The sequence below is a fragment of the Colletotrichum destructivum genome, chromosome 7, assembly GCF_034447905.1.
Source record: "Colletotrichum destructivum chromosome 7, complete sequence".
In the NCBI taxonomy this organism is placed as follows: domain Eukaryota; kingdom Fungi; phylum Ascomycota; class Sordariomycetes; order Glomerellales; family Glomerellaceae; genus Colletotrichum; species Colletotrichum destructivum.
The window spans coordinates 1,989,698-2,016,481 of NC_085902.1; the positions used below are offsets into that span (position 1 = coordinate 1,989,698).

The following is a 26,784-nucleotide window of genomic DNA, read 5'->3' on the forward strand; positions in this document are numbered from 1 at the left end:
AGTAACAATGACTGCAACAGCTCATGTTCATGGCCCAAGGGTTTAAAGGCCACAAAAAAAGAAACACATGGACGGGGACAAAAAGAAGAGAGTTTAGCCTCCCGATCGTAACTTCTTCTTTCCATAGAGATCGGGCCAAGCATCTTCTTGATTATCTCCTCGTTAGTCACAATCCTGATAATGTGTACTGCTCTTCTGGTCCTGTCTACTCCAACAATACTGACCATTTCACCACCTCGAGGTATCGTGGGAAGTCCCCAAATCCAAAACGCATACAGTGCGGCAGATTAGGGTCGACCCGGCAAAAACGCCGAATGACGAGTTGCAATGGTGAGGCGACAGCCTATGATCGGCAGCCAAAGCATCATCCTGCAGCAACAAAGCTGTTACAGTTCTCGATGTATAATCAGATGCTCTGTACATTACCTACACTACTCACACTCCCTTCCAAAATTTTCACCTCCGTGGTCTATCTGATAAACCAGCGCGGGGATTCCAGCACCCTTGGGCTCACAAAGCTCCAAGCCTGACCATGCAACCTTGAAGCAGGCGTTCTCGAGACGTTCTCGAGAGTCACAACCGGCAACCCACGTCAAACGCGCGCTTTCGTTTTCTCTCAGACACTTTTGCCGTGTCATACCAGTATCTAGGTTCGAATAGGCGACCGGTGCCTTGCTCGTCACGTTGTCAAATCTACACCAGTCCGGGGAACCGGGGATCAAGGGCAGACCTCTGCGCAAGGACGTACCTTGCTCGGTGAGTTCAGACCGTCGCACCTTGAGAAGGCACCTTCCAGACATGAGATGCAGCGATGCAAAGCATTTCTCATAGTTGCATCATCTCACACGGAAAACACCTGGCGCTATATCTGTAAATACAGCGGCCGATGACGGCACATTGAGATGGCGACATCGGCTGTCCTACACTACTATTGTTCGGTACGAACACTAAGGCGCAGCGGTAAGCGTGCTGACTTGCCCAGTCTGGCAGGTCGCGATCGCAGGGTCGATACAAGCAATAACAAAAGTGCCTCCCCTCTCGTCGGGCGATTAAGTTCCGCAGAGAGGTACGTATCTGTACTCAGAGAGCTCAGAGTTCAACGGCCGGGGGGGTGTGCAACACCATCAACGCGACAGATGCCACAATGCCAAGACAATATTCATGCCAACGCTCGATGGGGCTCTTGGAATTGCATTCGGACTCGCATGGCTGGATGGTCCCTCACCTACAGATATCTCGGAGTCAGGAACGAACAGGGCTTGGGTCCGTCTACTTTAGGTATGCTCGCCTCGAGCGCATTATTTCCAGGGAGCTCCCCATAGTTACAGTGTCAAATCTGCCGATTGCACCAAATAAGACCATCTCGTTCGACACCGCCAACGACAATGGCGCACCAAACAGCAAATCGGCGCTTCGGCCGGAAAGTACTGACAGATTACCGACCACCATGCATAATGGCGCGCGAGTCGATTGCTTCGGCGGTCATCACGGCAGGCTACCATTCGCATTCGAGTGGGGAAAATGCGCCTCACCTCTGTCGACGACGCTTATACGTCAGCCTCATTGCGTTGGCGGGCGTCTCTACCTACCTCATCATGTATCTATCTCGCCGGCTGCCTACTGCTATTGGGATTGCTCGTCCATCATAACACCCCGGGGGGGGGGGGGGCCAGGCAGCGCCGTGGGCAAATCGTCGACGGGAGAAGCATGAACCACAGAGGGACTCGACACCCTTCGTCTTATTCCAAGTCCCGACAGACGTCGTAATCCGGTAGGCACGTCTTGGCAAAGGGGCATCGCCTAATGCCAAGAGGGGAGTCGGTCGTCTCTTGGCCTTAGTCTCCGGTTGTTGTTAGTTAAGGAGTTAGGTGGGTTGTCGTTCGTCGAATTTGTCTCTCGTCTGGTTGCCTGCCGTGTCCCCTTCCTTGCTTCAATCCTCGTCATCTTCATCGGACAGGGGAGCCGAACCGCAAGAGGCAAATTGGCATTCCGCTTGCGAGGTTTCGCCCGACTGCTCGCTCACCCACTTCCCGGTGGACGATTGTCATTCGGTCTCGTCTCCTATTAACCGCGTGAGGATACAGAGCCCCAAGGTCGCAAATCAGTCACTCGCAAAGGCCCAGGGCAATCTTGGAACCAACCATGTTTGTTTGGGAGCCCTTGCCCTTGTCACCGGAATGGCAGGTATCCACTACTTAATCCCGTTGCCGACATGAGAATCGAAGGCCTTACCGAATCGGACGGCCAGAGGGCACTTCTGTGGGAACGCGAGAGAGAGGGAGACGGTGCCACAGAGGGTCTGGAAGCAGGTCCTTCTGGATGCTTTGGAAAAACACCACATGCCTGTTTCCTGCCATTGCTAGAAAAACCTGCTGTTCAGTGTTCACAGTTTGCCCTAGATGCCCGGTCTCCTTTGCTTTGATCGACTCGGCTGAGTCGACTCGCTAGCAGGGACTTTTGCTCCGCATGATCCTCGTCATTCTGGTACTTCTATCGCGGACCAATCGTCGAAGATGGCGAGAGGGGGGGAGGGGGCGAAGTCTACGGAATGATGTGTACCCGCATCCAGACTCGCCTGCCGGCGCCTGTCCCATGTGTTGTCTCTAGGTAAAGACATACTAGAAGCTGGTGATGGGGCCCAGAAGCAACTTGTCGGCAACTGTCTGTTGGCAACACTGTGTGTTTGAAGAAACCACAACAGCCTCCCAAGGCTCAAGAAGGTAAGCAACAGATCCCAGCCAACCATTTCGAGATCCCCGGCTTTCTCAGCGACCATCCGAGAGCCGGCGAAACATCCACTGCCAACCATCGCCCGCTGGCCATTGTGCACCGTCCACAAGCCACTCTGATGGCTTTTTGTCTCCGCACCTCTCCCCACACTTGGTAGTCTCTCGGATCAAGGGAGGCTAAACCCAATGGCGAGTCTAACACTTACACTACATACGGAAAGTAGGAAAGTCTATTGAATCTCATCTGAAAGCCATTACTCGCCAATACAGCGTAGCAGGTAGTCGAATACGATTGAGCTGAAGAAACCCATGAAGCTGTCAAGTTTCGCTAATGACATCGGACCCTGGCCGAAGTCTCGCTCGCTCGGTTCCCCCATCAATTCATAACCCGAGCCATCCAGCTTGACCTGTTTGCCTGGCACTCCTTCCCCCCAAATCTCGCACGATGGCAGTCTAGGCCATCCAAAGTGCGAACACGATAACCCGGACAACTCGACAGATGGAATGATGAGCAACTCAAAAATGCAAAACGGCGCACCTCCATCGCGCTGTGCCCATTCCGCGGCGTCCGCTGGACCAGACCCAAGTGGGATACTCTGGTTCTGCCGGGCGAGCCAAATAATCGGCCAACCAACCGGCTCGCTCGCCGTCAAATGGACGATGCAGATCGTTTGAGGCTGAGCAGCTTCGAAAACCCTCATTTGCAACCACCACCGCAACAACATGACGGGAGGGACGAGAAACTTCGAGTAAGGTGGCGACTCCCGAAGCCGCTTTCTGTCATGTCGTCCGCCACTTCGGATTCTAGTCGGCGGCCTCTGCGATCGAGGACCCAGGTTGTCATGTTGTGTCACCATACCGTCAAGTGACGCGGTTTCGTGGAACCTGTCGGTGTTGTGGCCGACCCGGGTCCGCCATGGAGGCTGTGCATCACCCGCAGAATGTAATGTTTCATTGCGCAAACAACCACGTGCGATGCGCCCGCACCGTGTCGGCCATGGACGACATGCGCGACGAAACGCCAAAGGCTCCGAGGGCGATTGCGCCTGCGCCTGGCCTCTGTGTACCCCCGATCGGCGGTCCCATGGGTACGGTCTCGCCGTCTTGTCGTTGTATCAATTCGAATCATTACACGCCCCAATATCCGGCTGCCGGGCCAGGAAATGCCTCGTCTGCCACAATCGCAATTATAGTATCTTGGGAAACATCCGAAGGAAAAAGACGAGTTACAAAGACGAGTGCCAGTCATCCAAAAATGGCATTCTTGGACAGAAAATGACAGGTATGACCCTCTATGGATGACTGGGTGTGTGTGTGTGTACTTCGCGGCCCCTTCTTGGCAACGCTTGGCAAGCGTTGGATACTGTGCTGCGGCCCTGGACGGATGCCTCCATCCCCAAGTGCCAAGACCCATATACAAAGCGCAGAAAAAAAGAGCCAAGATTCTTAGTTCCCGTTATCTTGGCAGCCTTGGAGGGCGTAGTGAAGGGGGCATGGAGATCATCGCGCCTTGGCGATTTGCGACATCACTCTTTCCTTTGCCTGACGACGATGACGACGATGCAGGATTTCCAAGGTATTTCGGAGCCTCGTGGGCGCGGTAGAAAGTCAGAGACTCTGGAGAGGGAGTTCTGCCTTGTCATACCAGGTGAGGAGAGATGTATGTATGTATTTGATATGTTGTGTCATACCGATTGGGGTTTCCCATTGAATAGCATCATCATCTTGTCCGGATCTTAAAGAGGCCTTCCCAGAATACGTGATGATATATGCCTTTTCAATCCTTGTTGTTCTTTTTTTTCTTTTCTTCTATCTGCCTGGCCGTTCAGACGAATCTAAGTGTATACGCACCTCATCTTCGATTGCCAAGTAACAAGACCGTCTCCCTCATCGTCTCCCGAGCTCGACCCGTCTGACACGGATCATCTCGCCAGACGCCGCACCCTCGGCCTCAACGCCAAAGAACCCGCCAACGGCCGTTCTCAGCGACTCTTCCCAGAACCCGGCGACGACGCCCTTCAGGTCCCCACCTGTCTGCTTGAAGTCCGGGAACGAGTTCACCTCGAGCAGCCACGGCCTCGCCTCGGCATCCACCAGAAAATCAAGGCCGAAGACTTCAAATGCGTTGCCCAACGGCTGGAAGTGAATCGTCATCTCGCGCGCTGCCGCCTCGAATATATCTCCCGTCACCTCGCAGATGCGCTCAAAGATACCCTCCGCCGTTTCAACCGGCAGACCTCGGTTGCCCTTGTCCTCCTCGTCCCCCGAGGCCACGAGGTCCCAGAACTGCTTCACGGCCGGCAGAGCGGGATTCTCCTGCCCGCCCTGGAGGCAGGTGTTCGTCAAATGACCGTCCAGGTCCGCATCCTCCCACGGCGCGCGATACGCCTTACCTGCGAACAGCGCTAGCATCGGCCTGTAAACGTAGACGTCGAGGCTGCCGACGCAAAGGACGTACGTGCGGATGTGGAATTTGCGTGCGTCGCCCGGGAGTAGAAGGGGCGGGTGGATGTACGGCTGGGCGATGAAATGGCGGAGGTGCGACGTCGTTATGTAGTCACCTCCCTTTGTACCCTCGACCTTTGCTACCTCTTCGTCCTCGTTCACGTCCTCGTCCTCGTCGTCGCTGTCGGGCCTGCCTTCCTCCCACTCATCAAAAATTCCCTGCAACTCTTCCATCGACCTGAACAGCCGGATCCCCTGCCCGCGGTCACTCATCCCCGGCTTCAATATCCACCACTCCTTATTGTCCTTGTCCCCTTCATCCTCTACGATGTTCTCGTTCCTGTCCATGCTCTCCCGTAGATCAAACGCCTCGACGAGCGCGTCGTCCAGAAACTCGGCGTAGTCAACCTCAAAGTGCTCGCCGCGCTTGACGTGCGTCTTGAGCGAAGAGCTAGGGTGTTTCGCGATCCAGTGGTCCACCGTCGACGAGAGATAATGTTTCCGGATGAGGGCCTTGCGGATGATGTAGCTGTTGACGAGTGCCGTGGACGGGTGCGCGGCGACGTGGTCGAAATCAAGGGATTCGTACGGTGCTATGTGCAGGATCTTGGTGTCTGGGGACGGGAGAGCAGCCGCGAGGACGGCGCCGGCACCGGCCGATCCGGCAGGTGTCGGGATGAGGGAGTAGGCGCCAGGGAAGAGCCGTTGCATGGCCCCGAGAATGAGAGGCTGGACATATGGGTCCTCGTAGTTGATCAAGGCGTGGAACTTTGGGTTCGTGACGGCGACTGGCTGCTCGTTCTTGGTAGGGTCGCTTCTAATAGGAAGCTTAGTCGAGGACGCAGCATGTTCCTTCGAGATTCCATCGACCTGAGGGCTGTCACTATAGATGAAGAATACGTGAGAAAATGCTTCCGTGGTATATTGGCTGCGAAAGTGTTGGAGAGCGTAGAGTACATGCTGAGCCTGACCGCTGCCCGCTGCCCTCTCAACCGTCTTGGCTGTCTCTTCTCGCCCCTTTGTATCATGCATTCATGCTTCAAGCTTCCGTGTTGTAATGGTCTGACATCCTACCCGGCTTCTTTCGCCATGTCATGCTCTCTCCCACTCTCACACACTCTCTCGCACAGAAACATACAGCACACACTCTCTCCTAGTGATCTCAAAGATCAAAGGGCACACTTACAGAATCAACTCCTTTTGGTGAAGTTGCTCGGCAGCATGCCAGAAATTGGCCTTGAGCGGCGTGACACTGTGTCGACGAGTCAGCAGCACATTCGGGAACGGCAAAGCATCCATCAAAGGGTCTAACATACCTCGTGTAGCCCTCCTTGACAGCCCACCCATCGTTGCCAGGCGCCGCCTCTTCAACGCTCTGATACACATCCGTGAATCTCGGCGCCCACTTGAAGTGCTTGTGCTTGTGTCCACCTGGACCCTCGCCATCCGTCTTTTCTCTCTCACCGCCCCATGCCTCACCACCAGTCCCCTCTCGGATCTTCTGCTCCTCCTCGTCCTCATCGCCGACATCTCCATCAATCTCCTGGAAGCAGCTGCCGTCGCGCCAGTAGTTTTGCAGCATGTTGGTAAAGTACGTCTTGTGCGTCTCGACGCCTTCAACGAGCGGTACATTGACGCTGTACAAATCAACCTCGTCGCCGGCCGGCCATTGCTGATACAGCTTCTCGACGACCTTGACCGAGTGTCTCGCCGCACCTTCAATGATGACGGGGTCATGGTTCCGCGAGAAGAAGGCGTAGCTCAGGGCGATGGCCTTGCGCTTACAGACGGCGGCCTCGAGAGCGCCGCCCAGTGTGCCTGAGCTCAGGGCGAAGACGGCTGTCGTGTTGCGGCCGTAGTTAGGTCCGCTGACGACGAGGTCGATGGGGCCGCGCTCCTGGAAGAAGTGATGCAGACCGATCTGCACGCACGAGGCCGGGGTGCCGTCGACGAGGATCCACTCATCGTCGGCGCCGGTGGCCGAGGGCCGCGTCGAGGTCGTGCCCTCGGTACCGAAGAGGCCCTCCGTGGAGGGGCGATAGTAGAGCGGCTTCACAGTCTGGCCGATCATGTGCGCTTTGCCGATCCAGGAGCGTTGGGTGTGCGGCAGACACACAGAGACGACGTGGCCGGCCTGCTGGAGTTGGTGGACGAGGGAGTGCACGTAAGGGGAGGAGTGAGGCGACGGGGGGCCGTCATCGTTGGTGAGGAGGATGTGCATGTTGGGCGGTTGTTTGGGGTGTTGCTGTTGATGAGTTACTTGAATCAATGAGGGTGAAGAGAGAGAAAAGAAGCCCGAAGTCGAAGATTTCGGGGTTGAGCAATGCCCCGCGGCAAGAGACGGACGGATTGGTCTTGGCAAAGATGGTCACGGTCACAATGACCACTAGACGTCGAGATGACAAACCCGAACGGCAACGCTGTCTGTAGAGGCCGCCAAGTGACAGCTAGCAACCCTGTGATTGAGCTAATTGAAGCCCACTGGTGATGAGTCGTGAGTTACCTAAGGGTTTGAGTAACGGAACTTGACGAAGCAGAGGACTCGGAGCGCAAAGTGGGATGGAGGGGTTGCAATAGTGGGGCAAATTGACGTTTGTTGGACACAGGCGTTCCCGGTGCCCGCTCTCGGAGTTCGAAATGGCGGGCAACGTCGGACCTTCCTACAGCACCGAAAACATCCCTTCCTAGGTGAGGTAGGTAGGTACCTAGGTATGGCCAGGTTGATCTTGGCTTAGGTAGGTGGTACGGATACATGAGCCATTTCAGACAAATGCTGATGGGAAAATGAGGGGAAAGATCCCTTCCAAGTCATTTCACAACTCCTGCGAAACACCAATTGAGGACTGGAATGTGGTGGCGTTTACAAATAGTTCTTTATACCTATCCTAGACTGGAGACCCCAAAGAGAAGAGCTGTACACGGCGCTCTTACTACACGTAAAGCCAGCCTTTCATACAGCTTGACCAACGCCAATGCCTGGTCCCAGTCTGCGCGCTTCATAAGCGTTTTCCCCCGTTATCCATGGAGATAAACAAGTCTACCATGGTGAAAGTTGGGGTTTCAGCTGGAGACATCTTAAGTAACCCCCCAGCTACCATCGTGTCCCCTGCCCATGAAAATAAACTAACCATTACACAAAAGCCTATCAAAAGAATTGACTGTCCTCCTCCCGTAGCCCATGCTTGAAGAACTAATGATCCGGACCCCAATTGCCTGGATATTTAAAGAAGGATGCTCATAACTAACTCACTCCACAGCATCAGCCACGAGTACGTTTCGAGGCAGGAGCTGGCAGGTCATCACCTCCGGCGCGTTTGGGAGCTGAACTCTCATGACGGCTCTTGACCCGTGGCCAGCCATCGAACGGACTCTGTCGGCCCCTGCGCTTGATCGGGGTCGCCTCCTCCGACTTCAGACCAGATCGGGTGGTGCGTCTGGTGTCGGGGGGTGTGGCAACTGTCCGGCCGAACTTGGGTGCTTGCGGGGTCGAGGGGCATTCATCCTGGTACTCTGCCGGGGTCTCTGGAGTTTCCTCTTCATCATCTTCCTCCTCAAGGTGATGATCTTCGATGTCGGTGACGGCCTCCTCTTCCTCAAGGGTGGAGCTGATAGCAGACGTCTTGGGTGCAACGGGAAACAGCAAGCGGGGCTTGATGGAAGAGCGCGTGAGGGGCCTGCGGATGCGAGATTCGCTCGAGCTGCTCTCAGCGTCGTCCTCCTCATCTTCGTCCTCGGGCTCAGCGAACTTGCGGAAGATCTTCTTTCCTCGGCTGCGACTATGTTAGCAACGTTCCTCCATTATATACACCCAGCAATTAGCTTACAAGACATAGACCATGCCGTCCTCACGCTGGAGCGCTTTGTCTACAGCTTGGGGGACTTCGCCGGGAACCGCGACCCTGCGCTTGCTGCGGCGACCGGGGGGCTCGCGATCGACGACGGCGCTATCGCCGTAGAATGGATTGTCGACGCTCTCGTCAGCCTCGGGGATGCGGTCTTGCGAGTCGGTAAAAATCTCGATCTGCTGTTCGACTTCCGTGGCTGTGACGCTCTCCAACGAACTGCCGGAATACTTCTTCGGGGTTCTCTTTCTCTTCGGGGTAGCCAGTCCCTCCTCTTCGGCCGGGAACAGGTTGCGCGCCACCGACTTGATCAGGGCGCTCTGCTTCTCCGAGGGCGCCTTCTTAGGCGTCTTAGCCGGCGTGGGCAGCATACCGGATCGACGGGTGACGGAAGTGTTGTGGGGTTGATGACTCGTTCCGTCAGTTCCAAGCGACGAAGCGGCGTGAGAAGTGTTGGCGGCGGACATAAATCCAGAAGCTCTTTGGACGGAATCTTGAGCGGGTTGGCGCTTTTTCTGGGGGGTAGAAGCCGGCGACATGATGGCGGCGGCGATGGAAGGTGCGATGGGTTTGCGGGTTGATCGTGGAGGAGTGCGGTGGGATGGCGGTTGGGGGGAGGGAGTTCGGTTGGCAGCTCGACGAGACGAAATACGCGCTGACTTGCGAGGAGAGTAGGGTTCCCAGTTGTCGCTCCAGCCGTGCTTGGGTGTGGGTGGAGTTCGGATGGTAGGGGGAGGTGAAGGTGTTGATACTGCGAAGGCGGTCGCCATTGTATCGGAAGGGGTAGGCAAGCAGCCCGGTGGTATGGTATTCGATGTGTCGTTGCTTCCTATTCAGTTTCCTTTTGATGCTCCAATTTGTGCATGCAATTCTGCTCGGGGTGGCAAGTGCGTGCCTTTGTTTTGACGCTGAGAGTGGATGGGTGATACGGATGAGGTGAGGCGATTGAAGATAAGGTGAGGTGAAAGACTTGGGATGAACTCAGGCAGTCTGAGTTCAAAGAGAGGACCAGACCTGAATGTTTCGGACAACACTAGGCAGGCGCAATGTAATGAAAAATGTGGGAGTTTATGATGCCTCTGGTTGCTCTGGCTACAAGTGTTGTAAGTGAGAAGTGGATGTGTGGAATGGATTGATGTTCGCGATCATGGGGTGCGGCAGTTGGGGGTGCAAAAGGCAATGGGCGCAAAACGTGGGAGGAGGCTGGAGGCTGGGAAATGCAGAGGCTGGGGGGATTCTGGGTGAAGTGAGGAGAGTGACCTGATGGTGAGGTGGAGCCTGATTCTTTGCAGCGCACCAGCCCCAGCCCCCGTTCTGCACCTGCACCTTCCTTCCATTGCCGCTCAATCGCACTCAAGCCTCAATTTTCCATTCAGATTAAGCGAGCCCCACTACCCTATCAGCGGAGGAGACAGAGGGACAAGGGACGAGAGACGCGTCAACTACTCAAATTCTGAGGATCGCGTATTTTCGCGTAACAGCAACAGCCGATTGATTGAGTGTTGCCCAAACGCTTTTCAGCGCTGTCGGCTGCAGGGGTCTGTCTTCTGCTGCTGCTGCCCCTCACAGAAGGCGCATCGCATCCCACATTTCCCGTCCAAACGGCGCCGGGATCTGAAAGTCTCAATCCATCAACAAATAACGTCACACCCGTCCCCCCTTCCGCGTTGCGCCTACGACTTAAAGATACCCATCCACTGGAAAGAGCGCGCGCCCCCAAAGAAACTACGTTTCCTTCAGTACACGCTTAGATCAACAATAAGCCAACAAGACGAAATACCCGAGTCCGCATCAGCAGCAGCCAAACCCCCTACTATGGCTGACTACACCGACGATTCCCTCACCGAGGGCGTCTGGGCGTCACCCCAACCCGAAGGCGAAAGCCCCCCTCCATCCGATCGGCCCAAGACCCCGAACACACCAAAAACCCCAAAGACACCAAAGACACCTGCAAACCCAAACGTCACTTTCGACAGAGAAGCGGCTTTGCGGAAAGAGCTGGAAGGCGTACGCAACATCAATGCGGCCATCGAGGGCATCATCGCCACCCTAGACAAGGCCAAGGGCAACATGAATGTCTGCTGCTATGTCCCACGCTCCTATGTCATGATTACAGCTGACCTATCCTTCGCAGACTGTCGGCGGTACCGTATCTAACGCGTCCACCCTCCTCAACACATGGACTCGCATTCTTTCGCAAACCGAACACAACCAGCGACTCATCCTGAATCCCAACTGGCGCGGCGCTAGCAATGACTTGGTGGAAATGGAGGCCGAAGCAGTCCAGAAGCAACAGCTTGCCGAGAGGCGAGCCGCTGAAGAGGAGCGGCGGCGGGAGGCTGCTCGTCGAAAGAGAGAGGAGGAAGAGGAGGAGCGACAAAGACAAGCCGCCGTCGGCAATGCGCCGCGTGGTCGAGTTGTCTCTCGCGGCCGGGCTCGGGGCACCGCAAGCACCACTCGCGGCCACGGCTACACGAGTAGCACATCGAGGATCGGCAGAGGCGCCGCGAGCATTCGTGGTGGGTATCGGGGGCGAGCTAGAGGTACGGAATAAGAGCATGGTACAAGTTGTTTGCGAACAAGCACCGATACCCAACAAATCATTCAGGCGGTCGGCCGCTGACTACCTTGGCTTATTTCTTCTTGAAAAAGTCGCTCATTTTCTTCATGCCCTTGGTGTTGACCTTCTCCAGTGCCTTGACACCGCGGCTCTGAGAGGCCTTTTTCTTCTTCTCCTCCTCTACCTTGCGCTTCTTCTCGGCGCGAACCTCTTCCTCTTCCTCATCCAGCATGCGCTTCCTAGAGTAGTCGGCCATGGAACGGGATGATGCAGCTTCCGTGCGAAGCTTAGCCAGTTGAGCCAGGTAGTCGTCAAGAGGCGAAAAATCGACGCCCGACGTTTCTTTGTCGGCGAGGAGCTCCTTCAGACTCGATGCCATCCCTGTCGCAAGGTAGCTAGAGCAGATGAAGCCGAAGGCGATCCTGAGCCTTTGGAGACCCATCACTTCGTCGGATGCTTGGATCGCGCTCACCACCGTCTCCTCAACGACCTCACCTTCGACAGACGTAGCCACCATTGGAGCATTCGAGGTAGAAGTGGCTGTGCTGTATTCTGTCGAAATGGAGGATTGGGATTCCCCGGACTCGTTCTTTGCCACGTTTCCACTTGATTCATCGGTGGATGTCTCGAGGTCCTGCTTGGCGACTGTGTTCATGACGGCTTGTGACTTTTGCACTTGAATGGGTGCCTCCAGGGCTTTCTTGACAAACTTCTCCTCCATCGTAGCGGGGAGGCCGCTGGAGCCCATTGAGCGCGCCTTCGATAGGATCTGGAGAATGAGCTTCTTCTCGCTTAGACGGTACATCTTCTCATCGCCAGCGTCGACGGTATCGCAAACAGACTCCATTCGTGATTCGAGTAGAGCTTGCGTCTTGGGGCATCGGAGGGCTTCGGACATGTGGGAAGATGACATAGACAGCGCATCGAAGTGATCGTCCCTGGAAAGGAAGAGGCGCTTCGTCCCGGAATTATTTGTGCTGGTAGAGCTGAAGAGTACAGGTACTAGCAAAAAGAGGGGGTCGACGAGCGTCGCGACGAAGAGATCCGCACCGTTGGTGACCTGGGCATCGAGCTGGGACTGTTCCTTGAACGCCGGCTCCTCCAGATGGCCAGCGGCTGTCTCAATCAACCAGCTTCTGGGTGTTGTCTTCGGCGCTGCAATTTTTGTGAACTCGTAGATGCCCGTGTTGGGGCAAAGAAGGTAGCGAGTAGGTTTCGAGTAGCGAGGGTTGGGCAAGGAGACTATGCGAGCGTCTTTTGTTACTTTTTTGGGGATGACGAATAGTTTCGGGGCGTTCGATGGCTCCTCAGGCAAGGTGTATTTGGCCGTCGAGGAGGCGTTGGTGGATTCTATTTTTGCTGCCGGCGCAGACTTGGTTGATCTTGTTCTCGCCATGTTTTGCTATGATTGCCGAAGTTGAGCGAATGAGGGAGTGGTATACAATAGAAACAAGGTAGAGAGAGAGAAAAACCAATTGACAAAAAACTCCACGGATAGTAGGATGCAAGGCTCGTCAAAAGGAACGAGGATTTGGCAGTGGACTGTTACGTTAAGCTTGTGATGGTAGTGAAAAGGTACTTTAGTATGATTGGTGCTCAAACCCGTCGCAACTCGACCCTGCTGCGCTCAGACTAAACTATGACAGCAGACGCGACGCGACGAGACGACTCAATTAGAGAGTGGAACGTGCCCCCAGGGGTTTACCGCGATCAACCAATGACAGCGACGAAACCCCCAAGATGATCCACGTCAAACTCCTCTTCTCAGACTAGTTGCCCAGGCTTATCGCGACGACAGGTTCAGATGCAACAATTCGATAACGATTCGAGGCATTCCTACCGCACTATTCGTACTTTTTGCGTTACCTTACTTTTCCTACACCAGGTGGCTAGGCTTGCTCGCCAACACCGACGTCGCTCCTTAAGCCGCCTCTTCATCTTTCTATCTTGGTTGACAAATTCTCCTTTGTTCTTTGACTGCGATTATTTGTTTGCCAGCACAGACCCCTCTCATTTGCCATCAATCGAGTCTTGCGCTGCCCCCCGACGAAGCTGACTAGGCCGGCTGGCAGGTCATGGGCCTTGTGGCGTCGGAGCTCTATCAAGTGGCCTTCCCTAGGAAAGGTTGGGAGACGGCTGTTACGCTCTCTACCACGTCATCGTGATCACCTGGCAATATGCCTCCTGGTTAGTTACCCCAAGAGTGGGACTTCTGGTGACCAACATCATAACATTGAAGTAGCCCCACCCAACGAGCCTCAGTGGCCTCCTCGATCCCCTCACGATGTTCTCGCCAGTACACCAGGCGGCCGCGACCGCCTACGACGTCTCGCCAATCGAACATCGCCTTCTCCGTCGCCGCTGAGGAGGGGACGTGCAAACTCGACGCTATCAGCGCGGTCCTTGAACCTACAAGACGAGATGGACGACCACGAGGACGACGATGACGACGAGGAAACGCTTCAGTTGAAGTTACAGGAGATCCAGGCCAGATTGAGACTGAAAAAGTTGCAGAGCGCAAAGGAGCGAACGGTGGGCGCTGTGTCTCCCCGGCGTAGATCACCACCACCGCAACAGTCAAGACCGACATCAACAGGCCTAGTGCTCGGCGCAAGTCGAGCGCCTGCGAGACCCGAATCGCAAGCTGCGATCGAAGTGCCCGTGTCTCCCATACGGAAGATGCAGCCACCACAGCCACAGGCATCGCCTAGTCGGGTCTTGCTAGGCATTGACAAAGGGCTCAAGGGCAAAGATGTCTCGTTGAAACGAGCACCAAGTGTGTTGCGCAGGAACGCGAACTCCCAAGACGGTCAGCAACAGTTTGGCGGCTACCTCCAAAGGTCAAGGACTCCGGCATTGCAGACCGCGAACGAAATACAACGGCCCTTGAGCTTCAACGAGAGGCTAGCCGCAGCGAGGACGCAAGAGGTTGACCGCCAGGACTTGAGAGACAGAGTCCGGCAGGCCAGGTCTGGGGCTTTTGAGATCGGACAGAAGGAGATTGACCAGTTCAAAGAGGCGGCAGTCGATCTTCCGGAGCAGCCTGACCCTACGCCGCAGTTCAGCAGAGACGATATCCTGGGTGCTAAAGCCAAACCCGAACACGGACCAAGGAAACTCAACGATATACCTCCCCTTCCGGCACCAGCGCCAAAAGACACCAATGACCCGCAGGGCCTTTATGAGCCTCCACCTGACTGGATGATGGCTGGAAAGAAATCTAAGGTGGCACCCGCAGATGTGCCCGAGTCAGAAGCATCGGCTTTCGAGCCATACTCCAGCTTCCATCTCTCGCAGCGCATTCTTCCGCATCAGGTCTTGACAAGGACCTTGTCCGGAAAGAAGATCTTCAAAATGCCAGAATTACTGCGCAAGGTCAAGGGTCCCGAATTTCAGCTTCCAGATATCGAACAAGACATTGTTGTTTTTGCCATTGTCGCGAAAAAGTCGGAACCCCGCCAACACAAGCCTCGACCGGACCAAAACGGGAAGCAATCAGATAGAGGGAAGTACATGGTCATCACACTCTGTGATCTCAAGTGGGAGCTCGAATTGTTTCTCTTTAATACGGGGTTCACCCGATTCTGGAAACTCACCGAAGGCACGGTATTGGCTATTTTGAACCCAACAATCATGCCACCGCCAGTAGGCCGCGAAGCCACCGGCAAGTTCAGTCTGGTGATCAATTCTGATGCCGACACCATCATGGAGATCGGAAAGGCTCGCGACTTGGGGTTTTGCAAATCCATCAAGAGGGATGGGGGGTTCTGCAACTCGTGGGTCAACAAAAAGAGAACCGAGTTCTGCGAATTCCATACCAACGAGGCCGTGACCAAACAACGAGCGACGCGCATGGAAGTAAACTCGATGGACTTTGGTGGTATCGGAAAGAAGCATCGATGGAACTCTCACGATGTTCGGAAACCAGAACCGGAACAAAAGCAGGGCAAATACGACCGGGAAACACACAGCCATTGGTTTGCCACGAAATCGATGAGCTCTGCGCAACTCATTGACGGAGCCCAATCACTTGCTGACCGGAGAGAAAAGGAAGAAGGGCTGAAAAGGCGGATGCTTGCCCAGGAGCGCGAGAGGGGAATCATGCAGCGCCTCAGCAAAATAGGCGCCGGCGCCGGGAAGGAATACATGACGCAGTCGGAACGCACCCGCAACGCCGCGTCTGCGTCTGCCCTCTCTTCATCTGCTCCGTCAGCCAGCGTGGCCGAGGAGCGACAGCGTGTCGACGCGAGGAATATGGGTCTGATGGCCCCCAGGAGTAAGGAACTGGCGATTCATCTGAGCCCGATCAAACGCAAGAGGCCCCAGAGCGCGCAATCCAGCTCCTCGGTCGGGGCATCTTCGTCGGCCGCGACAGGTGCGAAAGGTGGTTTCGGCTGGGGCGGCAACCTCAAGGATAAGCTGGCCAAGATGAAGGACGGCGACAAGTTGAGCAATGACAAGCCGCCGGTGCGAAAGAAGACGAGGTTTGTGACAGAGAAGGGGATCCGCGAGGCCGGGAGGGAGAGTCTGGGAATGGACCTGCCGCAGCAGTCGGTTTCTTTTGAAGATGACGACGATGACGATTTGATTATTGTGTGAAAGATCAACAGCAGCAGCAGCATTTTTATTTCGGTCTTAGGGTCATAATGGACGGGGAAATTGGTTGGAAAAGCAGCACCGGATGGGTTGTTTGGGCGGTAGGTGTCTTGGGCTTCTCTTTTTACTTCCTCTTCTTATCTCATGTTCATCTTGCAGAGTAATGACTCGTGGCAGAGTCCGCTTGAAGCGGTTATCGTTACTCATCACGGATTCCTAAAGACGGGCTAAAGAAAAAAAAAGGTTTAGAGGTGTACCACACGACGCGTGGCCACGCGGTTGGCGAACTTCTTTCTTTGGCAGGAAGAAAGGCCATTGATTTGAGACATCATGAGGTCGTATGCTTTGGAGGCTCAACCTAAGGGATGGGAACGCAAATGTTTCTCTTCCTTGCCGAGCGTGACTGCTCTCGGGCTAAGTATCTCGTTGCCTCTAGACGGATGGCTTGCGTGCAAGTAATCTCCCTGGCCACAAATCTCACGATCACGTCCCAGCCACGTAGCTCGACGGTTTCACATCACTATTTCTACCCAGTCAGACTCCTTACCCCTAAACCAACACCAACTCCAACATCCTGCCCTGCTTGAGGAAGTCGTAGCCGATCCAGCCCCTGCTGAACGCCTCGCCGTAGAGTCTGGCAGACTGCACGTAGATGTTCTTGTACGCAGTATCGAACCCGACACCCCTCATCATAACCGTCTTCCCGCCGCAGGGCTCCTGACGCGAACCTCTCCAAAGAAGGGAGGCGTCGCGAAGTATGTCGCGAAGTATGTCGCGAAGTATGATTCCTGCCCCGCCAGGGGGAACACATCTGTCAACAAAAACGCGACGAAAGCGCCGATGGCGCCCGAGTTGTCGTTCCCGGCAGCCCGCCACCGTGTGGCGTTGAAGACGAAGGGATACATATGTGGATCCGCTCCGCCGCCCAGGCGGCCGGCGTAGTGGTAGAGGTAGTTGGTGAGGAACACAGGCTCGTTGGAAATGTTAGCCAGTGCCGGAGTGTGGAAGTATTCGAGGCGGGAGACACATCCAGCTGATTAGGGTTGCGGTCGAGTGCGGGACGTCGCTGAGAGGCGGTAGGTCGTTGCTAGATGGAATTGTACTGCGGCGCGGTTTACGTTTGATGCTGCCAGATGCTTGCTACAATCTTCTCGCTCGGACTCGATGCCAGCGAGCAGAAGCCGGCAAGGTTCGAGCGGGCTATCGGGTCTTGAAGGCCCCAGGTTCCGTTTATGTACTTTTGTAGGAAACTCCCAGAGACTTCTGATACGGTTTCCACAGATTCTGCCAGGCGCCATATACTTGTTGTGAAGCCCCCGAGCCAGCGTCGCGGGACAATAGTCATTGTACGAACACTCCAAGAGTCCTCGACAAAGCGCCTGCTTACTCTCTCCCGTTCATGTCTGATAAGCATAGTGACGGTAGGGGAACTCGGAAAGGTTCATATGCAAGTAAACCTTTGTCGTGGACCCCGCGCGTCTGCTTTGAGAGACAAGTGGTATCGGGTTATGTATGATGGATCTCGTGGCAGCCCGAGATTGCCGAGTCCTTGAAAGCATGCAAAACTGGCTGCCAAGCACATATCATGATGTGGCGTGTTAGTGTTCCAGCTTGCAGCTCGCACATCTTGAACCGGATCTCCGCCTACGCACGCATGCACGCACGCACGCACGCATTGCAGCGGAATTGAGCGAATGTCCGACTTTGGGGTTCATCGATGGGTGTTGTGATTCCATCCTTCTGGTCCATCTCAACCGAACGCTGCGAACCCAAGCCTCTTGTAAGTACTTCTACGAAGCCGACGTTGTCGCTTGAATAAATATTTTGGACTAGGATACAGTAGCCGATCAACCTGAACCCCCCTCTTAGCTCGTCCCCATTACAGGGGGTAGCTCCCATCCCCCTCCATCTAGGTACCTACCTACCTAGGAACTTTGGAGTACCTACGTACCTGATGTAAGGTAGGCGCCTTTCTCTAACTAGGTATCTCGGGACTCGCTATCATTCACTCTACAATCTCCCGCCCTCATCCGAACTTCGTCTCCTTCTCTCAAACCAGACAAACTCAATGAGAGCGGTGCAGGATCCTCGAAGGGGCCCCTTGGAGGTTGTTCGCCCGAAACACTCAATGCTCCAGCTTGGCCCCCGGAAAATCACCCCGTCGATGGAGAAGGACACCTGGACCCTTTAATGCGACCCTCATCATTTCATCAGCCTTTTTCATCTTCATCCCCGTTCTCTTTGACCCTGTCTTAACCTTGTTTTTACTTCAGTCCTATTCCCGCCGAGGTTTCCAGTCATCTGCCAGTTTGTGAACCCAGAGACTCACAACCCCGATTTCACTGCTTGCCGCCTACACCATGTTGGACATATATCAGCTGAACCTCGCCGGCTTGCTCCTTGCCTGTGGCGCCCTCTTTGCCTCGGGAAGACAGGAAAAGCAAAAACTCGCTAGGAAAGATGTAAAGAAGGACGCGAAGCAGAAGCAGAAGCAGAAGCGGCAAGGCTCTCAATGGGCATTCTACGTCGTCTACGCCCTCGTCATGGGCTCGGACTGGCTGCAGGTAGCATTACTCACTCCCCAGCAAGCAGTATCGCAACGCTCACACTGAAATCGCCTTCAGGGCCCGTTCCTCTACTCGTTGTACACGAATGAACACCAAATTTCGTCAGAACTTGTCCCGACTCTCTTCACCACCGGCTTCGTCTCGGGCGCTGTGGCCGGTTACTTCATCGGCTCCCTCGCAGATCGCCACGGCCGCAAGGTCAGCTGCCTCTTCTTCTGCGCCGCCTACGCCCTCTCCTGTATCCTCACCACCATTCCCAGCATGACACTGCTCTTCCTAGGCCGCGTCCTGGGTGGCTTGGGCACCAGCCTGCTCTTCAGTGTCTTCGAGAGCTGGATGGTGACGGACTTCCACGCCCGCCGGCTGGGAGATCAGGGGTTGGACCTGTCGCGTACGTTTGGATTGATGAGCACCGTCAACAGTGTCGTGGCCATTGTGAGCGGCGTGGTAAGCGAGTGGCTCGTTTCCGCGACGGGGACACGCAAGGCGCCCTTTCTGGCCAGTGTGATCTTGTTAGTCGTTGCTTGCAGCGTCATTGCCAGTCAATGGGTAAGATGCACCGCCACTTTGCCTCCTTCATGCCACAGCTGACTGAGAGTAAAGGATGAAAACTACGGCTCGACAGGCCAAGCGTCGCCTTCGAAAGCATCAAGGAGCAAAACGGCCAGCCTCTGGTCCACCATGACCGACAAACGCGTTCTCGCAATTGGCCTCGCCTCGACAATGTTCGAGGGCTCTATGTACCTCTTCGTGGTGCTCTGGTCCCCGGTTCTCGTATCCGCCTCCTCCTCCCCTGAGACCCTCCCTTACGGCATCATATTCGCCTCATTCATGGCCTCGACCCTCCTCGCCTCTCTCTTGTATCCGCGTCTCCTCACCCTCGTCTCCACGCCCTCCCGTTTGCTGCTCTCGGTCCTTCTCGCCGCCAACGTTGTCTTCTTTGCTCTTGGTACTGGTGCCCCGCGCGCGGAGCAGATTACCTTCTGGCTTTTCTGCCTCTTCGAGGCCTGCGTCGGTCTGTACTTTCCATCGATGGGCTATCTCAAGGGAAAGGTTGTAGACGACGGCGTCAGGGCGCAGGTGTACGGCGTGTTGAGGATCCCGCTCAATGTCTTTGTGGTGGTGAGCCTGATGTTCAGCAGTGACGGGCAGGCGGCCAAGGTGTTTCTCGTTTGCGGCATGTTGCTGCAGGCTAGCTGTGGCGCGTTGTGGCTCATGGGCGGGCAGGATGCGTAGATCGTTTTCTGTGGACGTAGCCACAACAAGAGAGAATGAGAGCGCGAGAGATAACCGAAGAAGCAGGCGTGGCATATGCCATGTTCACAAGTTTGCTAAGGAAATAAGCCAAGCTCCATATTCCCGGAACCGTTGCGTCAGGACACTGATCGTCAATCCATCATTTGACTGTACGCCGCCGTCCTCACCGACTGACGTCTACTTAAGCGCCCGTGAGACACTGCCACGGAACAGGTCCCTCATGCCGTCTAGGCACCACGTCTCTCGCTCGCCTTGGTATCGGGTCTCATCGTGCCACGTTTTGGCGGTCTGGTGCTTCCGGCGGTGGTACCTTTTCATCACCACAACATCCATTTGTTTGACGTCGCGCAGTGTGTGATTATACTTGGTGTTTCTGAAGCCGACTACGATGTACGCCGGAGACGCTCCGCGGCGCGCAAAGAATACCAATGTCAACCGATGAATTAGACGGTCACAAAACCACAAGAATACCGCTAGAAGTGTCTCACTCTCAAACTTGAAAGGGCCGTTACTGTACACCTTGAATGACTACCAACACCCTGCGCCTCACTTTTTCGCGATGCTGGCCGCCTGGCCTTGGAACGAGTCAAATGAAACGTAGGGTGTCCTGTCATGCCGTATCGCTTCAGGAAATCACAGCTTGCCAAGCGATCCGTACATACATACATATATAGCCGCCACCACTGACGGTTCCACAACACGGCTATCTAGTTGCTGATTGTCAAGGGTCGCGCTTTCGCGGCGCGACATTGTGCTGCACCGATCGTCGGCAGTTCGTTAAGCGAATCGGGCGCCACGAAGGTCACGTCCTCCAACTCGATCTTCAAGCTCGGCACGCGGTCCAACGGCGTCGTTGTTCCGTCAAGCTGGGCGAAATCTCCATCAGCACACGCTTTCCATCTCCCAATAGAAGATTGACTGCATATCCAAAGGAATTGGGGGGGGGGGGGGGGGGGGTGTAACGGTCGGACTCACGTTATTGATCTCAACCTCCAACCCGTACTCGACGTCGCCCAGTACACTCTTCGACGAGAGCCCACGGAAGCCCGCCATCTCGACCCCCCTGCTCAGTGGGATCTCATCGTAGCTCTTTCCCTTCTTGGGCATGTCCAGCAGCGTAAAGGACCCGGCCAGCTTGCCCTTCAGATACAGCTGCACCTGGCACGGCAACTCCAGCTCGCCCCTCTCCACCTCGACCTTGGCGAAGTACTCCCTCTTCGTCACTCCCTTCCGCCTCCTCAGCCCCTGAAGCGAGAGTCTTCGCTTTTCCTGCTGCTCCGACGGACCGTACAGGAGGTTCACCGTCCTGCTGACGGCCATCTTGGTCTCTCCCGGCGCCTGGTCCCAGAACCGCATGGGCGCGTACGTGTACCCCCAGTCGCGGACGTGGGTCACCGACTCAGTTGTGAGCGGGCTGCCTCCCGAGCCCATGAATGGCCAGATGGGATACTGCGGCGTCACCGTTGTGCCCGCCGGCGTGGCGAACATTTCGTTGGAGGAGTACGAGAAGTGCATGTTGGCATTTTCGAAGTGAAGGGCTTGCCAGAAGGCGATGAGACGGTCGACGTTGGCATGATGGAGCCAGCTTTGATGAGAGTTAGCAGCAATGTCTTGGGCTAAAGGGATGCGGTTGTCACCTACAACAAAGGTTCAAAGGCAGACGTCGAAAGAGTGAGGAGATCCTGGCCACATGCTGCTGCGACGTGGACTTCTCCATGGGGTCCTTCGAAGTTGGCCCCTTGGCTCTGAGCCGAAACCATCTCATGGAACGTGGTGGCCTTGACGAAGACGTTGTACTGGAACTAGTTAACGAGAAACATCTCATCACACGACCAACAGAACGAAACTCTACATCCCTGTGAATCACAAGAGTCGCGAAACTCACCGTCTTCTCCTTCAGGTTGAAACTCGCGAGCTTCTTGTTGGCCGTCTCCGGATAAGTCTCGCCGTCATTGGCGCAACGCCTCGTGGAGTTCGTCCCATCGAATCGACCAAAATAGCCATCGAGAGCGGATTGGGGATATTTGAACCGGTACAGCGGGTTCCGGACGGCCGCGGGCTGTACCAAGCCGGCTACGGGCTTGTTGACGATCACCGTCGGCATCGCCGTCACAGGCGGGACTTGGTGGTCTTCGGCCCAGTCCCAATACGCGATGCGCAAACTCTCTGCAGCTTCTAGGTACTTCCTCTTGTGAGGTTCTGGGTAGGAGATTGCAATGCGCTTGGCCTGGCGTACGAGAACTTGCTGCGAGCAAGTCAAGTCATGGTCAACGCGAAGCTGGGTTTGTGAAACGGTAGTACGAACCTCATATAGCGAGAGATAGCCGCGATGCCAGGTGCCAAACAACCCTTGCTAGGAATACCTTAGTCAAAATGCAGGTTATGCGTGGCATCCGACGACTTTGGATGGCGTACGTTGTGAGGACAGTATCCTGCGTTTGCTCCCGTCTGCGGTCCGCCACCGGACCAGGCCATGTATGGCTGGCCGTGGATTCCTGAAAGCCTCAGCAAAGTGAACAAGAACACTTTAGGCGCCTTCTCGAATACGAACCCGCTATCTGGAAGTAAGACGTTGGATCCGTCTCGTTTGCATCTTGCATGGCAGTAAGAGCTGCAATGTAGAGATCCCTATGGGATCGTGAGCGACAGCAACCCTCGTCCGAGGGGCGGGTAGTACCACTGTGGCCCTCTTTCGTCGAAGATGCTGTTGATGTTCCTCCTGATGGGCATCTCGCCGGTTCTCGTGTTGACGCCGGACCTAACCCCGGCGACCGGAATCTCTTGCGCGGCGGCAGACCATTGAACGGCCGATAAGACACCAAAGACTAGTATGAACTGAAGAGCAGTCATCGTGTAATCCAGTCAAAGGTCCGAAGGCCCAGATACAAAGTCATGAGAGTCCAAAAAGAGGCGAAAGAATCAGTGCCACTTCTGCTTTGCCAAAAAATCAAAATGGAATCGGATTCGACTTTATCTGTTTTCTCTCTGAAGCGTTTAAGCTCTCCATCCCTCTTCCACCCGTCCCAGGGGTTGACCAAACGAAGCCCGTTGTATCCGTCCCTTCTACCGGTCCCTTCCACCCCCCACACTGTTACCAACCTTGTGGCCCGTTCAACATGCGGCATGGAAATACTTGATACGGCCTACGCTGCTACTGTCGCGTGTTGTTGCGCAACATAGTGACGCTAGTCGGCTGAAAGGCCACCCTACCCTCCCTTATGCTCTCACAAGTAGGTCGATAGGCGCATGCTAGATGACGAGATACTCTGAATCCAGGAACGATCGTATGTCTGACTAAATTTCCAGATGCAGGATGAAAATAGCAACGGCGGCAGTCGTTTTATCGCAGATGCCCAAGCCCGCCATGGATCTCCGTTTGTTCTGGGAGCATTGGCCAGAGACACTCGCCTTGAACAGAGAAATCTCCTCGTCCCGCCGATTGTTAGACCGAATTTGGATTCATGAACTTGGCGGGTGGCTGCGCGCATATGCTGCTGGGTGAATAGGTGAACAAACACAGCGAGAACGAACGCGGCGGTCAAAGCCGGGCCTCTCCTTGCCCTCCTGATACTTTTCCCTGCCGCCTTTAATGTCGACTATCTGCTATCTTGGCGTTGAACAGCAGACTTTGCGGTCCGTTGTTGATCACAACGTCCTTCCAGTCGCACGAGGAGAGCCATCCACCACTGTTTACGCAGGGTCGTCGCTCCTCTATGATGCAGCCAGCCGATGGTGTAACGTCGCGAAATCCATGAATTTTGGGTCATTTTGCTGTTGCCTTCACCGCTCGCGAACTTATTTTCGATATACATGGAAAGCGCCATGCTGTCTTTCCAATGGGCTGTAAGTCCCACGCTGCACGGTGTACATGAAGTTCTCTGACGTGGCAAAGTTAGGGTTATGCGAGTGCCATCGGAAGGTATTTCCTAGCCTCTGCAAGGGCCAGGAGACTTAGACTTTTACTTTCTGTTGCGTCGTTGAAGATGGATATGCACGGAGTGTAAACATGTGTCACTATCAACACTAGGATACACTTGCTGGCATCATCAAGTGTCTTATTCAACGTTTGCACTTGATGAACTTGCTAGTCTAGTCCAGAAGACGAAGAGTTTTTTCTCATATTGAAGATAAAAATATGCCAAAAGTTGCCTTCAGCGATGCAACTTTTGTCAGAGTAAGGCGTGAAGAATAGAGTGAAGTTGTCTCGGACAGCTCTGTCCTAAACGATACCCCTGGGTGTGAAGTTGAAAACAGCCATGAGTCTTTTCTCGGGTAACATTATCCATACCCTCCATTTTTGCCGGGGACTACCCATGTAATAACTCCATGAGCTTATGATCCCATTAACCTGCGGGTTCCTACGCAGCGCCGACGCAGTCCTCGTCGTCTGTTTAGGTTGGCCCGATTCTAGTTCATGTCTTGATTTACCAGGCCTACAGGGACTTCTCAAGAACGATGAGATCCCGGTAACCCTCTTTCCACTTCGCCATTTGGTCCGTTGTTGGCTTTGGCAAGGGACTCCGGGCGACGCCTCCATAACCCAACCATGCTTGAAGACCAGCCTTCACGCCAACAACGCCCCCTTGGATGGCAGTCCAATCACCCTGTGATACGATCTCCTGCAGGTATTGAGCTTTTTGGTGGTTGCCCTCTTGATAAAGCTCAATGGTTTTAATGCAGGCCTTGGGGGCAATGTTGGCCAGGCCTGCAAGGATGCCGTGTCCTCCGGCCACGAGAGACTGAATTGAGAAATCTGCGGAGCCAGCCAGGACAAGGAATTCAGGAGCCGCAGCATTGGGACTCCTCGCCAGTTTCCTCGTGGAGGCCGCAACGCGGTTCAACTTGCCCGTGTTTCCGCATGTCAGCTTGACGCCGACAATGTTGGGGTGTTGAGACAGTTGGACGATGACGTCTGAAGATAGGTCCAAGCCTCCAACCGCTCCGGGGAAGTTGTAGATAATGATGGGGATCGGCGATGAATCTGCGACAGCGTTGAAGAATTCGAGGATGGTTTCTGAAGATGGCGCAAATAGACCCGAGTAGTAAGACGGAGGGAGAACGAGGGCATAATCTCCGCCAGCAGCCCAGGCTTCGGTGCAATATTGAATGGTTTCGCGAGTACTCTGGCTTCCGCAACCGACGATGATGGGCATGTGAGAGAATCCAGCGTCATTGAGGGCTTGCCGAGTCGTTGACGTGACGAGCTGGCGTTCGGCGTGAGTGAGATGAACAGCCTCCCCGTTTGACCCCTGCGTGGCAAGGCCGGTGACACCAGCCTGGGCGAGTCGCACAGCATGGCGAGAGATGGTGTCAATGTCCACGTTTTCCGTGCCGGTCTCGAAGAAGCACATGGTCGGTACATAGACCCCGGGAACAAGTGGTCGGGGATCATGGAGACCTACACCGAGCGATGCGCTGTCATACGAGCTGCTGAGAAGAGAATGCGACTTGGCGGGGGCTAGGCTGCTGCTGACTTTGAGATTGGAAGAAGTGCTCGACTGGAAGGAGATGCTGCCGAAGCCGGCTGTGAAACTACCTGCCGGTGAAGGCGCGTCCTGGTGAGGGGCCATGGTTGGTGCAAAAGTTCTGTAGAATATGTTTTGGTCTCAAGTATGACGGCAGTGAGCACAGCGTATGTTGTACGAAGCGTGCTAGATGTGTTATAGCAATGACGGGAAGATGTGACGGAAAGTCTGGTCGGGAAATAGAACAAATGGTTGACCAAGTCATGTATCTCGTAGAGCTGGCGGGCTTGAGAATCCAATAAAGACTAACACGATGTGTAGGTAAAGAGTGGTTATCAGAAAGGGGACGATGGGAGCCTTTTTAATAGCCGAGAGAAGAAGAGCGAGAAAGGACTGGGCATAAGGCAGGGCCCTGTCATACATTGCCTCTTCGCTCGACAGGTCTATCTTAGTCTTGCTGCAAGTCGTGGCGTCCAAGACAGCTTCATGGCACCATGTTTGCGATGGCTCGCCCCATGCAATTACCCAGCGTCGCCCAAGATCAACAGCTAGGCCAGGGCTCGGCCGGACGAACGAATTTCTGTACGTACAAGTAGGTAGGCACATCCTGCCAGTCGCGCCATGCGAATGGGAAGATAGGAGCAGGCCACTCTGACTGCGTCAAGGATTCGCCCTGTCCGGCTGTGGCACAACGATAGTGCAGCAAGAAACCAGGGATCGTTAGGAGAATTTGTAGCGCCTGGACCAGAAAGCTGCGACACAGTGCGTGAAATTCGAGGTAGGGTTGGTGCTTGATTTCCCATGCAAGAGAAGAGACGGGCGTATGCCGAAAAGAGAGGTGAGGGTAGGATGTCAGAGATCCGAAGCTGACCCAAACCAAATCAGGCGAGACATGGTCGGGGTCAAGGAGGATTTCTTCTGGGGAACGCCTACAGGCCCAGGCCCCAGCTGAGTGGGGGTTAGTTCGCTCTAGCAGTCCCCGATGTGCCGTACCATCTCAACGCCGCTCTTATTTGAGGGGGTTACTTGTAGAGTCGGTTCGTCGGAATCCCCGGACAGAGCCATCGTTGAGCAGCACTTGTGAGCTTCAGATTGTCCATTCGTCGTCTGAAACGAATTATGCCGCGAATACACAAGAGCTCCAGCCGCAGCATGATACGATACGAAACGAAGTGCGGGACAGATGCTGAATACGGCCACGACAAAGGCGCGTGAAGGTTGTCTGTTCCTCAACACGGTACGGGTGATAATAGCAAGTCCATGACAACGTGGCCGCCATCTATGGACAGAAGTTTTGGTCTCGACATGATGCTGAGAAAAGAA

The 26,784-nt window shown here is 54.9% G+C and overlaps 12 protein-coding genes across 12 annotated transcripts; 4 read left to right on the forward strand and 8 right to left on the reverse strand.

Moving 5' to 3' along the window:
• Positions 1 to 420: 420 nt before the first annotated feature.
• CDEST_11157 (uncharacterized protein) lies at positions 421 to 801 on the reverse strand. Its single transcript, XM_062927313.1, has one exon. It carries the CDS (start codon positions 798 to 800, stop codon positions 432 to 434), a length of 369 nt encoding a protein of 122 aa, XP_062783364.1. The 5' UTR covers position 801; the 3' UTR covers positions 421 to 431.
• A 2,951-nt stretch (positions 802 to 3,752) lies between these two features.
• On the reverse strand, positions 3,753 to 7,694 carry CDEST_11158 (Putative survival protein SurE-like phosphatase/nucleotidase). Its single transcript, XM_062927314.1, has 3 exons — positions 6,491 to 7,694; positions 6,361 to 6,426; positions 3,753 to 6,057 (listed from the first exon to the last, which is right to left on the reverse strand). The coding sequence occupies exons 1-3, from the start codon at positions 7,393 to 7,395 to the stop codon at positions 4,617 to 4,619; spliced, it is 2,412 nt and encodes an 803-aa protein (XP_062783365.1). The 5' UTR covers positions 7,396 to 7,694; the 3' UTR covers positions 3,753 to 4,616.
• A 333-nt stretch (positions 7,695 to 8,027) lies between these two features.
• Positions 8,028 to 10,202, reverse strand: CDEST_11159 (uncharacterized protein). Its single transcript, XM_062927315.1, has 2 exons — positions 8,999 to 10,202; positions 8,028 to 8,944 (listed from the first exon to the last, which is right to left on the reverse strand). The coding sequence occupies exons 1-2, from the start codon at positions 9,784 to 9,786 to the stop codon at positions 8,434 to 8,436; spliced, it is 1,299 nt and encodes a 432-aa protein (XP_062783366.1). The 5' UTR covers positions 9,787 to 10,202; the 3' UTR covers positions 8,028 to 8,433.
• Positions 10,203 to 10,831: 629 nt separating this feature from the next.
• Positions 10,832 to 11,570, forward strand: CDEST_11160 (Putative DASH complex subunit Duo1 protein; the record flags this gene model as incomplete). Its single annotated transcript, XM_062927316.1, has 2 exons — positions 10,832 to 11,092; positions 11,151 to 11,570. The coding sequence occupies 2 exons, from the start codon at positions 10,832 to 10,834 to the stop codon at positions 11,568 to 11,570; spliced, it is 681 nt and encodes a 226-aa protein (XP_062783367.1).
• Positions 11,571 to 11,572: 2 nt separating this feature from the next.
• On the reverse strand, positions 11,573 to 13,177 carry CDEST_11161 (uncharacterized protein). Its single transcript, XM_062927317.1, has one exon. It carries the CDS (start codon positions 12,970 to 12,972, stop codon positions 11,650 to 11,652), a length of 1,323 nt encoding a protein of 440 aa, XP_062783368.1. The 5' UTR covers positions 12,973 to 13,177; the 3' UTR covers positions 11,573 to 11,649.
• Positions 13,178 to 13,400: 223 nt separating this feature from the next.
• CDEST_11162 (Putative minichromosome maintenance protein) lies at positions 13,401 to 16,859 on the forward strand. Its single transcript, XM_062927318.1, has 2 exons — positions 13,401 to 13,763; positions 13,819 to 16,859. The coding sequence occupies exons 1-2, from the start codon at positions 13,754 to 13,756 to the stop codon at positions 16,173 to 16,175; spliced, it is 2,367 nt and encodes a 788-aa protein (XP_062783369.1). The 5' UTR covers positions 13,401 to 13,753; the 3' UTR covers positions 16,176 to 16,859.
• On the reverse strand, positions 16,722 to 17,517 carry CDEST_11163 (Putative glycosyl hydrolase family 92; the record flags this gene model as incomplete). Its single annotated transcript, XM_062927319.1, has 3 exons — positions 16,722 to 16,829; positions 16,901 to 17,143; positions 17,317 to 17,517. 3 exons carry the CDS (start codon positions 17,515 to 17,517, stop codon positions 16,722 to 16,724), a joined length of 552 nt encoding a protein of 183 aa, XP_062783370.1.
• Positions 17,518 to 18,233: 716 nt separating this feature from the next.
• On the forward strand, positions 18,234 to 18,784 carry CDEST_11164 (uncharacterized protein; the record flags this gene model as incomplete). Its single annotated transcript, XM_062927320.1, has 1 exon — positions 18,234 to 18,784. Exon 1 carries the CDS (start codon positions 18,533 to 18,535, stop codon positions 18,782 to 18,784), a length of 252 nt encoding a protein of 83 aa, XP_062783371.1. The 5' UTR covers positions 18,234 to 18,532.
• Positions 18,785 to 19,359: 575 nt separating this feature from the next.
• Positions 19,360 to 20,036, forward strand: CDEST_11165 (Putative molybdate-anion transporter, MFS transporter superfamily). The gene has a single exon (XM_062927321.1). It carries the CDS (start codon positions 19,421 to 19,423, stop codon positions 19,973 to 19,975), a length of 555 nt encoding a protein of 184 aa, XP_062783372.1. The 5' UTR covers positions 19,360 to 19,420; the 3' UTR covers positions 19,976 to 20,036.
• A 667-nt stretch (positions 20,037 to 20,703) lies between these two features.
• CDEST_11166 (Putative tyrosinase copper-binding domain, di-copper centre-containing domain superfamily) lies at positions 20,704 to 22,846 on the reverse strand (the record flags this gene model as incomplete). The annotated part of the gene is made up of 7 exons (XM_062927322.1): positions 20,704 to 20,862; positions 20,972 to 21,581; positions 21,638 to 21,792; positions 21,882 to 22,349; positions 22,412 to 22,491; positions 22,548 to 22,624; positions 22,674 to 22,846. 7 exons carry the CDS (start codon positions 22,844 to 22,846, stop codon positions 20,704 to 20,706), a joined length of 1,722 nt encoding a protein of 573 aa, XP_062783373.1.
• A 1,253-nt stretch (positions 22,847 to 24,099) lies between these two features.
• Positions 24,100 to 25,718, reverse strand: CDEST_11167 (Putative aldolase-type TIM barrel). The gene has a single exon (XM_062927323.1). It carries the CDS (start codon positions 25,564 to 25,566, stop codon positions 24,430 to 24,432), a length of 1,137 nt encoding a protein of 378 aa, XP_062783374.1. The 5' UTR covers positions 25,567 to 25,718; the 3' UTR covers positions 24,100 to 24,429.
• A 291-nt stretch (positions 25,719 to 26,009) lies between these two features.
• Positions 26,010 to 26,264, reverse strand: CDEST_11168 (uncharacterized protein; the record flags this gene model as incomplete). Its single annotated transcript, XM_062927324.1, has 1 exon — positions 26,010 to 26,264. One exon carries the CDS (start codon positions 26,262 to 26,264, stop codon positions 26,010 to 26,012), a length of 255 nt encoding a protein of 84 aa, XP_062783375.1.
• Between the last annotated feature and the right edge of the window lie 520 nt (positions 26,265 to 26,784).

What these genes read in the sequence shown, in the direction of transcription:
- CDEST_11157 (XM_062927313.1), bottom strand. Translation starts at nt 800, where the DNA reads ATGTCTGGAAGGTGCCTTCTCAAGGTGCGACGGTCTGAACTCACCGAG.
- CDEST_11158 (XM_062927314.1), bottom strand. Translation starts at nt 7,395, where the DNA reads ATGCACATCCTCCTCACCAACGATGACGGCCCCCCGTCGCCTCACTCC. An exon ending in GTCAAGGAGGGCTACACGAG is followed by an intron (nt 6,427 to 6,490) that starts GTATGTTAGACC and finishes TCGTCGACACAG; the next exon opens with TGTCACGCCGCTCAAGGCCA. An exon ending in CACCAAAAGGAGTTGATTCT is followed by an intron (nt 6,058 to 6,360) that starts GTAAGTGTGCCC and finishes CTTCATCTATAG; the next exon opens with TGACAGCCCTCAGGTCGATG.
- CDEST_11159 (XM_062927315.1), bottom strand. Translation starts at nt 9,786, where the DNA reads ATGGCGACCGCCTTCGCAGTATCAACACCTTCACCTCCCCCTACCATC. An exon ending in GACGGCATGGTCTATGTCTT is followed by an intron (nt 8,945 to 8,998) that starts GTAAGCTAATTG and finishes ACATAGTCGCAG; the next exon opens with CCGAGGAAAGAAGATCTTCC.
- CDEST_11161 (XM_062927317.1), bottom strand. Translation starts at nt 12,972, where the DNA reads ATGGCGAGAACAAGATCAACCAAGTCTGCGCCGGCAGCAAAAATAGAA.
- CDEST_11165 (XM_062927321.1), top strand. Translation starts at nt 19,421, where the DNA reads ATGACCGACAAACGCGTTCTCGCAATTGGCCTCGCCTCGACAATGTTC.
- CDEST_11167 (XM_062927323.1), bottom strand. Translation starts at nt 25,566, where the DNA reads ATGGCCCCTCACCAGGACGCGCCTTCACCGGCAGGTAGTTTCACAGCC.